Consider the following 12,072-nt stretch of genomic DNA (forward strand, 5'->3'; position numbering starts at 1 on the left):
ACAAGACCAACTGCTCCCTCCGAGCCTCGGCTATCCTCTTCCGGGCCCCTGTAGCCTCGGGACTCGCACCCACCGAGCCCCCCCACAATGGTTCAGCCTCTACACCGACTGGGCCTCGGCTCTCTACGTTGTCAACATACAGCGACCGACACGTCGTTCGCAGTACGCACCATACCCTGCGTCAAGCCGCAGGAGCTCCCACGCCGTGCACAGGGCCAAGCTCCTGTATCCTCGGAGTCAGCACACCCGCGTCGTCGCCTCTACCCAGCCTCGGCTCTCCGCGCCGGTCAAACGTATAGTGACCAGCACGCCTCCAACAGAAGAAGGCGCGCATGCCACCACAGGAGCTCCCACGTCGCATAGGATCAGGCGTGACCGGCGCGTCGCTCCAGTTCACCGAGGACAAGACCGCTCCACCGACCATACCGCCACAGTGACGAGCTACAGGGCTCGGACATGCCGCCTCTGCTCACAAAACACCACATAGCAAATCCATGTACCGCCCCCGTGCCTCCCTTCGACTATAAAAGGGAGTGACCGGGGCCGCTTCTAGTCAAGGGGGACACACAGACAAGCAACGCACAACGCTCTGAAACACACGCGCTCCCTCACTGCAAGAGATCAACATCTCAAGCAACCCACGCCACTCCACTCCACGCAGAGACCTGGGACTAGCTCCCTCTCTCGCCCAGCTTGTAAGCCCCTACTACAAGCACCTCGGTGCAAGGAATACAAGATCGCTCTCTCAGACTGGATGTAGGGCATCTATTGCCTGAACCAGTATAAACCTTGTGTCTCTTTGCATCACCATCCGGAATTAGGGGCACGCAGTACACTTTCACTAGTCGGTTGAGGACCCGCCGGATCAAAACACCAACACTTCTCATCTCATATTTTGCAGGCTGGTTCTCAGCAACCGCTCAGTGCCGTTTTTGTGTCATCTTCTGTCCCCGTTCCTTCAAAGGTATCGTCAATTTCTACCAACAATGCAAATGAGGGAGTTAGTATTAGATCTGATGAGGTTACCGTAAAATCTAGTACAGATGGAAGTGCAACATCTGCTGCTGGCAAAAGCAGTAACCTATCTCTTGATGCTTTAGCCAAAGCAAAAAAAAGCTTTGCAACTGAAGAAGGAACTGTCAGAAAAACTCAAGAAATTACCTATGGTAAGAAAACATAGCTGTTCCAAGTCCCTTGCTCTAATTTTTCATCGTACCTTGGCAACTGTTCTAAGCTTATTTTTTCCCCACACAGCTTAATAATAAGCCTGGTACAGCTTTTGCTGCTACACAAGTTTCTAAAGAAGAAGCAAAAACTTCTGTATCAGCTGTAGATGCACAACTCTTTTCTAAAGGAGAAGCAAAACCTACTGATGTCTCTGGAACGTTGGCCATAGGTGGTGCAATTGGTATTCCAGGTCTTACAAACATTCCCAATCTCGATTCTGTGAAGCGAGCCCAAGAACTTGCTGCTAAGATGGGGTTCCGCCAAGATCCACAATTTGGTCCTCTCATAAACTTATTCCCTGGTACATCCACTGAGGTTACTGTACCACAAAGACCTGCAAAGGCTCCTGTTCTTCGCCTTGATGCTCAAGGTAGGGAAATTGATGAGCAGGGAAATGTTATCAGCATGACAAAGCCAACAAATCTGAGTACTCTGAAGGTAAATTTTCATAGGTTACTATAGAGCTTACTATAGAATTTTATCCATGTTTTTTTTTTGTATGGTGACTGGTACTATCTGGTTCTACCTTGGTTAGGTCAATATAAACAAGCAGAAGAAAGAGGCTTTTCAAATAATCAAGCCGGACTTGGACTCTCTTGCAAAATCAAGTGTTCATTTTGATGAAAGGATGGGCATAAACCAAAAGAAGCTCCTCCGTCCTAAAAGGCCAGGATTTCAGTTCGTTGAAGAGGGTAAACTCACTAGGTGTCAAGGGCGTTAAACCCTCGGGTAGCTGGACCTCGGCTACGTACCTCGTAGCCTCGATCCGTCTTCTCCGGCGAGGTAACTCTCTGGCGCAGGCTTGGTTGAGAAGAGAGAAGGGAGATTAGATTGGTAATATCTTTCTTAACCCCAACCAAAAGTGTGTTACAGGGATATAAGGCCATCGGCCTCAACCGACCGGAGCAACATACTCCTTTAATTTAGAAACTAATAATAGAAAGCTATTTCTAATTTCCAAAACAGCCACTAGCGGTGATCGCGCCCAGCGCGTCCTCATGCGCACCCACCACGCGTTCTGGACGCTCCGCGTCGCGGCGTACGTCACGGGCTCGGCGGCGTCTGGAATACGTGCGCCCGACCATGACATCTCTCCCCCCCATCGAGGAGTAGCTCGTCCTCGAGCTGGAACTCCTAGTACTTGGCGCGGAACGGCTCGACGTCCTCCCAGGTCGCGGGCGCTGCTGACTCGCCCTTCCACTAGACAAGAACCTGGTGCACCCCGCGAGCCAGACGAAACCGGACAGCACGTTCTGGCTCAGGGGCAACAGCGCCATGATGCAGAGGCGGTAGGCGCGGAGGAGTATCCGGCGTCGGCCCCTGGAACTTCTTGAGCAGTCCCACGTGGAACACATCGTGAATGCGAGCCTGGGGCGGCAAGGCGAGGCGGATAGCAACGTCGTTGATCAGCTTGGTGACGCGGTATGGCCCGAAGAAGCGTGGTTTGAGCTTGCCGATGACCGCCTGGGGAAGTGAGGACGCCGCACGCTGCCGGAGACGGAGGAGCGCCCAATCGCCCACCTAGTACTCGACGTGGCGGTGCACCTTGTCGTAGTGCAGCTTCTGCGTCACTTGAGCTTGTTCTAGCCGGTAGTGGATGTCGGTCAGGAACTCGTCATGCTCCTCCATGCTCTTTGCGACAGCAGCCACCCTCATGTCTCCCGGTTCATACGACCGGAGGGACGGCGGATCGCGCCCGTAGACGACATGGAAGGGCGTGTCCCGCAACGACGTCTGGTAGGCGGTGTTGAAGACGAACTCTGCCTAGGGCAGCCAGCGTAGCCACTGCCGTGGCCTGTCCCCGGTGAGGCACCGCAAGTACATGATGATGACGCGGTTGGCAGCCTCCGATTGCCCATCGGATTGAGGATGGAACGCCGTCGTCATGTGCAGCTTGGTACCCATCAGGCGCATGAGCTCGTGCTAGAATGTCGACGTGAAGACCGGGTCCCTGTCCGAGACCATGGACTGGGGCATGCCGTGTAGTCGTACTATCTCGGTGAAGAATGCTTGAGCGACGGACTCGGCGGAGTACGGATGCGCCAGTGGAATGAAATGGCAATACCTACTGAACCTGTCCACCACGGTCAGTATGACGGACTTGCCACGGACGCGCGGAAGCGCCTCCACGAAGTCGAGGGCGATATCAGTCCAAACCCCCTAAGGCACCGGTAGGGGAAGCAAGAGTCCAGCCGGATGCAAGTGCTCGGATTTGTACCGCTGGTAGACGACGCACGTGCACACCAAGTCCTGGACAAGCTGCTTCATGCTAGGAAAATGAAAGTCGCGCCGCAGGCGGTGCAGCGTGCGCTGAACCCCTTCATGTCTGTCCTCGTGTACAGCCACCATGATCTCCTAGAGCAAAGGCGAGGTCAGCGGTATGTACAGCCGCCCGGTAAACTAGGTCATGCCATCCACGACCGACCAGGGCGCCCTGCGGGAGCCGGCACTGATGTCCTCGCGAAGAGCGACGAGAGCCGGGTCGGTTTGCTGTGCTTGGCGGAGGCGGTCAATGAAGTCAAAGCGCAGAGCCGAAAGCACGAGGAGCGCCCCCTCCTCTGTGTCACGCCGGGACAGCGCATCGGCCACGGCGTTCGCCGCACCCGGCTTGTAGTCGACGGCAAAGTCGAAGCCCAGCAGCTTGCCCACCCAATGGTGTTGCGGGATGGTGGCCAGGCGTTGGTCCAGCAAGTACTTCAAGCTATAGTGGTCCATCTTGACGAGGAAACGGCAGCCCCAGAGGTACGGCCTCTAGTGGCATATGGCGTGGACCAGCCCGATGAGCTCCTGTTCGTACGCGGCGAGGGCACGGTGGCGGGGTGCCACGGGACGGCTGAAGAAGGCGATCGGGTGGCCGTCTTGAATGAGCACCGCCCTAAAGCCATGGGACGAGGCGTCGCACTCGACGACGAACGTCTTGGAGAAGTCCAACATGGCGAGGATGGGGGCCGTGGTGACCGCGGCCTTGAGCGCACCGAAAGCCGCGGCCGCCTCATCGTTCCAGGGGAAGCTGTCCTTCTTGAGGAGGGCTGTCAGTGGCGCTGCGACCGAGCCATAGTTGTGGACGGACTTGCGGTAGTAGCCCGCCAAGCCGAGGAAGCCACACACCGCTCGCGCCGAGTAAGGAACCGCCCAGTCATGTATGGCCTGCACCTTGGCCGGATCCATGGCGACGCCTGCCTCCGATATGATGTGGCCGAGGTAGGAGACGGAGGTGACGCCGAACGCGCACTTGGAGCGCTTGACGAAGAGGCGTTGGTGGCACAGCTCGGTGAGGACGGCATGTAGATGATGAAGATGATCCGCCCAGGACTTGTTGTATATCAAGATGTCGTCAAAGAAAACGAGCACAAAGCGACGTAGGAATGGGCGGAGTACATCATTCATGAGAGCCTAGAACGTTGCCAGGGCGTTGCACAGCCCGAACGGCATGACCAAGAACTCGTAGAGGCTGTCGTGGGTGCGGAACGCCATCTTGTGGATATCCTCCTGCCTCATGCGCACCTGATGGTACCCGGAGCGCAAATCTAGCTTGGAGAAGAACCGTGCGCCATGGAGCTCGTCGACGACCGGAATCGGGAACGCGTCCTTCACCGTGAGCACGTTCAACGTGTGGTAGTCGATGCAGAACCACCACGACCCATCTAGCTTCTTGACAAGGAGGATGGGGGAGGAAATGCCAAGTTGCTGCACACTGCCGCTCCAGTTCGTCTTTGTGGGCCACAGGGTACCTATACAGCCGCACAGCCACCGGTGCCGCATCGGCCTTGAGGACGATGTGGTGGTCACGGGCGCGCGCTGGAGGCAACCCCTTCGGCTCGACGAAGACATCGGCGAAGGAGCCGAGTAGCCCCTCGATTAGGGAGTCATCGGTCGTGGTGGCGTGGAGGCCCAGAGCGGATGGTGGTGCCACGCCACGCCAACAGACGGTGCGCCCCTCCTGCTGGAACGCCATGGTCCGGGCAGTGAGGCCCCAGACGATGGGCCCCAACATGGCCAACCAGTGCATGCCGAGGACCACGTTGTACCTGGCTAGGGGCATCACGAAGAGGTCGACGCGGAACTCCAGGCCATCGATGATGACCGGGGCTTGGCGGATCACGCCGGGGCAGGAGGCGCACTCGCCGTTTGCCACTGTCGCCATGAGCCTAGGGCGCGGCTCGATGGCCAGGCCCGTACGCCGAGCAACCGCCTCTCCGATGAAACTGTGGGTGGAGCCGGTGTCGATGAGCGCGACGAAGGATGCGGTGGCCAGGAGCACCTGGAGCTGGATGGTGTTGCAGATGGGGACCCCAGCAACTGCGTGCGAGGAGAAAACCGGGGCCTCCACGTCCGGCGCGTCCTCAGTCGTGGCGTCCTCGGTGGTGGCGATGTCGACGCCATTGATGAAGAAGATCCGCTTGCAGACGCGGTTGTGCCCGCGCGTGTACCGCTCGTTGCAATTGAAGCAAAGGCCCTGCCAACGGCGCTCCTCCTGCTCTGACAGGGACATACGTTTCACCAGCGGGCGACTGTCCGCCGCGGCCACAGTCGCGTCCGCCTTGGCGATCGGAGGCGCAGGGAGGGCCAGGCGCGGCGCAGGGGCCGGTAGCAGGCCACGGGGCACGGCCTTGGTAGGCGCCGGTGCGTACTGCTCCTGGAGCTCTAACTGACGCGCCAGGCTCATAGCAGCCGCAAGAGATTGCGATTTTGGACCTGAACGTCGAGGCTGAGCGGTGGAAGGAGCCCGCCCGTGAACAGCTGCACCCTTTGTGCCTCTTCCAGGGTACCGGCGCGGGGAAGAAGCGCTTGGAAACGATCCTGATACTCCGCGACGGTGCTCATGTGATGGCAATCCGCCAGCTCGAAGAGGGGAGCAGCGCGGAGAGGGGGCCCGTAGCGCAGGTGGAGCAATTCCTTGAACCGGCGCCACGACGGAGTGCCCACGTCCGTTTGGACCTGAATGTACCACATCTGCGCCCCGTCCTCGAGATTGTAGGAGGCCATCCGGACCTTCTCTTCCTCCATGATCCGCTGCTGGTGGAAGTAGGACTCGCAGCGATTGATGAAGATGAGGGGACCGGTCTTGCCATCGTACCGGGGAAAATCCATCTTCTAGAATTTCGGCGGCCGATAATTGTGGTGCTCGCCGGAGCCCGGCTTGTAGCCCGAGGACGACGTGCGGTCAGAGGTGAGGGAGGCGATTGCCTTGGCGTTGGCCTCAACCGTGGCCTGCAGCGTCTTCATGGCGTTGGTGAGGGATTCCATGGTGGCCTTGAGGTCATTGACGTCACCCATGTCGGCTGGACACGACGCGACGGACGATGATGCAGATGATGGTGGCGCGGCGGCTGTAGGTGGTGGTGGGGTGGCGGCGGCTGGCGGTGATGTGGATCGAGAAGGCGAGGATCGCTGGGATCGTGATACCAGGTTGTCAAGGGCGTTAAACCCTCAGGTAGCTGGACCTTGGCTACGTAGCTCGTAGCCTCGATCCGTCTTCTCCGGTGAGGTAACTCTCTGCCGCAGGCTTGGTTGAGAAGAGAGAAGGGAGATTAGATTGGTAATATCTTTCTTAACCCCAACCAAAAGTCTGTTACAGGGATATAAGGCCATCGGCCTCAACCGACCGGAGCAACATACTCCTTTAATTTAGGAACTAATAATAGAAAGCTATTTCTAATTTCCAAAACAGCCACTAGCGGTGATTGCGCCCAGCGCGTCCTCGTGCGCGCCCACCGCGCGTTCTGGACGCTCCGCGTCGCGGCGTACGTCACGGGCTCGGCGGCGCCCGGAATACGTGCGCCCGACCATGACACTAGGCAGGCAGAATTGCAGAAAATTAAGGTATGCAAGGGTGAACCTGCAGGATTTGTTTTGGTTATGTTTATCAATATTTCTTCTCCCTTATTTGAATGTTTCTTTTACCTAGAGTCAATTTGGTGAAGCACAAGCTAAAGAGTTCAAAGTAAAGCAAGCCCAGCTTGCTAAGGCAAAGGCAGAAGTAGACATAAATCCAAATCTTATTGAGGTTGCTGTTGGTGTGAGAGCTCCAAAACAAAAGCAGAAGGAAGAGATCCCTGAAATTGAGCCATGGTTGTTTCTTGCTTCCTCTTTGAATGATGTTTTTTAAGGTTCTATGTTGTAAATGAACATAAACTAATTTTTATTGTTGTTTTCAGGGATGCAAAAATTTTACTTTCTGCCACATATGAGGATATCTCTGTGGAGAAGCTTAATATGGACAAGATCACCATGTATGTTGAACATCCAGAACCATATGATCCACCTGCTGAACCTGCACCACTGCCGCCCCAGCCACTGAAGTTGACTAAGAAGGAGCAGAAGAAGTTGAGAACACAAAGGCGTCTTGCTAAGGAAAAAGATAGGCAAGAAATGATTAGACAAGGCCTTCTTGGAGCCACCCAAGCCCAAGGTCAAAATGAGCAATCTTATGAAAGTACTAGGCTCTGAAGCTGTGCAAGATCCCACACGGTTGGAGATGGAAATAAGAACAGCTGCTGCAGAGCGTGAGCAGGCTCACGTTGACCGTAACATTTCCCGCAAGCTCACACCATCTGAGCGCCGTGAGAAGAAAGAACGGAAGCTTTTTGATGATCCTACTAACACAGTGGAGACTATAATTTGTGTTTACAAGATAAGAGACCTGTCCCATCCACAGACACGCTTCAAAGTCGATGTGAATGCACAAGAGAATAGACTAACAGGTGCTGCGGTCATCACTGATAGTATCAGTGTTGTGGTTGTTGAAGGGGGGAAGAAGTCAATCAAAAGGTATAATAAGCTCATGCTTAACCGTATAGACTGGGCTACTGCTGTTGGTGGTGATGAAGATGCAGAAGTGGAAGCTGACAAGCCAGTGAATAGCTGTGTATTGGTCTGGCAGGGTAGTGTGGCCAAGCCCACCTTCCACAGGTTCACGGTACACAACTGCCGGAGTGAGGCTGCAGCTAAGAAGGTTTTCATTGACGCTAAAGTTCCTCACTACTGGGACCTTGCTGTCAATTTCTCAGAAGATTCTTCCTGAGTAAAGCACCTGTTAAGAACCTTGGGTAGCTGCTGCTGATCTTTGCTGGCTACATGTTAGTGATGTGTGGCCAGTTTTATAGCGCTTGTCATGATGGTAAAGTCTTCTTATCACGAGTATCTACACCAACGGGCACATATGCTGAAGTGCTGAACTGAGTAATGCTTGGTGTTGTCAGTCTGTTGTGAACATGCCATTTCAGAGATGTTGATGTTTATTGCTGGATTTTCTTGTGGACTAGAAACTATGTTGCGATGAACTGTTGAATTTTGCAGTGTGCATTTGGAATAAATCTATTGCAACAAATGACTGCATGTTTTAGTATTGTTGCGGTGTGAATTACGGTCATGGCTGTGCATCAATTGCAGTGTGAATTTGGTACTAACCATGTAAACATTCATGGTGGTTTGAAATTTCGAAATTCTAATGTCGGGGACCTAATACCGGGGTACCCAATGAGGTGAAACTGATAACCATCGAATGTTGACACTTCCGATCAGACGAGAACGTTACTGCGTCTCTTGTCCGAAACGACGGAAGACTGGTTCCGCCTCACCCGACCCCCAAGGGTTAGGCTCCGCCTCGCCTGACCCCCGGTGGTCAGACTCCACCTCGCCCGACCCCCGAGGGCTAGACTTCGTCTCGCCCGACCCCCGAGGGCTAGACTCCGCCTCGCCCGACGGCCGAGGGCAGACTCCGCCTCGCCCTACAAGTACATCTTGCTCCATCATAAGGATGAGCACAGGGTACGACATGACACTCGAGTCTAACACAACACCAAGGACCATGCCCTGCGCCGCGGCAGGAAAAGTACCGCCAGGGTACGACGGGATAGGTGCTTTAGACCATTCCGGCATTGCAGAGTCCGAACAGTATTGTAGGCGCCGCCTTTAGCCCTCAGACACAGAACCGGACATAGACATACGACAACCACTACGGTCCAGGAAGAGACTCGCGCCCTCTACAATGACGGACGTACTGTCACCACACCGGGGTCCCAAAGGAGCGGCGCCTACTCCACGACCCCTTGGGCCCACCAGATCAGAGCACTCACTTCGGCCTCCGGACGCCCTCTCCGATTGGAAGGCCTTGCCCAAAGCGCTACTTCTGACTCTGACCCCGCGTCCCTTCGACCGGGGCTCGTAGGAACCAGAAGGCGTGCGGAGAAAGGCAGGGCAAGGCTCATAAGTCAAAACCACTGTACCAGAGACCATACCCTGCGCGGAGCAGTACTCTGCAGCCATCTTAACATTCTACAGTGGCATCGACAGTATTGTAGGCGCCTACCATTATCTGGTACCTGCCGGTATGGGCGACAAGGCTCGGTAGACGTGGACAACAAGGCTCGGTAGCATACGCACCCTTCCCCTCTCACTGGAACCTTACTGATGTCGACCGGACGCTGGCCCTCAGCGTCCGGTGCCATGACCTCACAGCGTCTGGTCACTTCCAGACGCTTTCACCTTGGTCAAATGAACTGATCGGACCCTGAGCCAGCGTCTGGTCACACCAGAGCCAGCGTCCAGTCAGTATTTGACCCTCCATTCACTTCCAACTCTCAACACATGTGAATGAAGTTTGCTCCATTGGATCAAAGGGCTGTTGTGGAGCTACCTAGTGCTAGTTTTAACAAGTGTGCACCACACCTAACTCACTAGACTCACCTAGGTCAAGCTACCCGTTCATACCCCCCTTAATAGTACGGCCAAAGGAAAAACAAAGTCCTAAACTACTCTAAGTGTCTCTCCAACTCCAATCGACACTTAGAACTAGTCCATCCTTAACCTTGTTGTCCATTCTTTGAAAACCGAAACGATTTCCATCGTAGGGGCATGACAACCATGATTGCCCGATCGATCTCCATTACCGTGACCAAACTCAATTGTTTCTGCAAAACACACATTAGTCACAGTAATCATGTATTGTCATTAATCACCGAAACCCAACTAGGGGCCTAGATGCTTTCAATCTCCCCCCTTTTGGTGATTGATGACAATACTACCTCGAGTATGTGAAAGAGGTGAGGTTTTTAACATGCTTGGTTCATATAAGCTTTTGGCAATAAGAACAAAAGTGTTAGACAAGCTTATATGACCCAAGCCAACATGATGTACTCAAAAGATATGAAATAAACATGAGTACAAGTAATAAATCTCATTTGCATCGGAGTAAAACGTGGAAGCAAAGGCAAATGAGCAAAACACAAGTGATATGACATATAAAGAATTCAAAGTAGAGAGCATACATGTCATATATCATGATCACATAGATATCACTATCACATAGATATAGTAGTAAACATGAATGCATAATGTATCACACACACAAATGCATAATAGTGTATCTCACACATAAAAACTCCAAATGTAAATAGATAAGCTAATATAAAAATTAAGCTCCCCCTAGATATAGCTCCCCATAAGCCTAACATACTCGAACCCTCTCCCCCTTTGGCGTCAAACACTAAAACCTAAGGGTCGGTCGGCGGGGCTGCAGCGGACGAGCCGGGCGCTGAGGTACGAGGAGCGAGGTGGAACTGGGTGCCATCATCGTATGATCCTGAGCTCTGAGCTATCTGACCCTCTATAGCTGGTAGTGACGCTGAAGCAGTCTGGGTCAGATCAGGAGCTGGTGCTGCTGTAGGCTGAGATGGTATAATTGAAGCAGCCGGCTCTGATGATGCCATAGATGAGGGGAGCATCTCAATCGTCGCTGTGATAGGTGCAGCCATAGAAGGACCTAGAACATGCAGGTATGGAGGAGTGGGCTGCCCTGTCAACTCACTGAAGGAGGCTCCAAGACTCCTGGAGACTAAAGTGTCTGGCTCAAGCAGCGACGACGTCTGTGCTAGTGTGAAGCCCGTCCGGAGTGGTGTGAACTACAGGGCTACCAATGGCGAAGCAAACCACTAGGACACCTGCTCTGTCGGCGAAGCATACTATGCTAGTGGCTGTCCCTGACTCTAAAGCCCACTAGGCTGTAACGCTGGAGTCATAGAAGTGGTAGCAGGCTGACCAAGCCGGGGCGAAGCCTGTGGCAGTGGGGCCCCAATCGCCTGCACTACATGCTGCATGAATCTGAGAAGCTGCTGCTGCATGAGGATCTACTGCTGATGCATAGCCTGCTGCTACTGCAGAGCCTATGTCTGCTGCTGAATGACTAGCTCCTGGCGCTGGAACTCGTCCTGCCGAGTCTGGAACTATGCAAGTGTAGCAGCTGTCTCCTGAGCCTGTTTGGCCTGGTCCTGCCTCATCCGCTCAAGTATAGCAAGAAGAGCGGGGTCAGTCTGTGGGGCAGGTGGCGCTAAACTGGAGCTACCGGCCTTAGCATCATGTCGTCGTGGAGGCATCTGTGGAATGGGCTGGTAGTCATCATCAGAACTGTCATTGGGCTCGCTAGTGACCAACCCCTCCTGCTGAGCAAGCTCCTCCTCCTCTGTGGCTGCAATACCCCTAATAATATCATCCTGCTAGGCTACAGTCTCTAGTACCTCTAGATGACATCATGGCTAACTAGGTGTCTGTGGTGTACTGTGACGGATCATCTGAGTCAGGTTATAAGCAGGAAACTCTGTAGTGGCACCACTGTACTCAGCAATCATTTTAGGCAACTTAACTGAAATAGCTCTGTGGATAAGGAATGTGACCCAGTGAGCATAGGGTAGCTGCCTATGACCTCTGAAGCCCTTAGCTATAGTGTCCTCCATCTCTAACAGAAGAAGATCCCAGATATAAAAAACTATCTGCTGCATCAGAGAGTTGAGAAGCCATAGCTGAAGACGAGTCAACCCCTCTCTATATCCCATCCTTGGAAGTAAAGTC

At 54.0% G+C, this 12,072-nt stretch overlaps 1 protein-coding gene across 1 annotated transcript; it reads left to right on the forward strand.

The window, feature by feature from the left end:
* The first annotated feature begins 901 nt into the window (after window positions 1–901).
* On the forward strand, window positions 902–8,557 carry LOC136471619 (protein RDM16-like). Its single transcript, XM_066469367.1, is given in 8 exon segments — window positions 902–964; window positions 1,044–1,166; window positions 1,255–1,665; window positions 1,763–1,932; window positions 7,026–7,050; window positions 7,136–7,299; window positions 7,386–7,617; window positions 7,619–8,557. Coding segments are annotated over 7 exon segments (1,638 nt in total). The 5' UTR covers window positions 902–964; window positions 1,044–1,163; the 3' UTR covers window positions 8,252–8,557.
* Window positions 8,558–12,072: the final 3,515 nt, after the last annotated feature.

The sequence above is a fragment of the Miscanthus floridulus genome, chromosome 8 (assembly GCF_019320115.1).
Source record: "Miscanthus floridulus cultivar M001 chromosome 8, ASM1932011v1, whole genome shotgun sequence".
NCBI lineage: Eukaryota > Viridiplantae > Streptophyta > Magnoliopsida > Poales > Poaceae > Miscanthus > Miscanthus floridulus.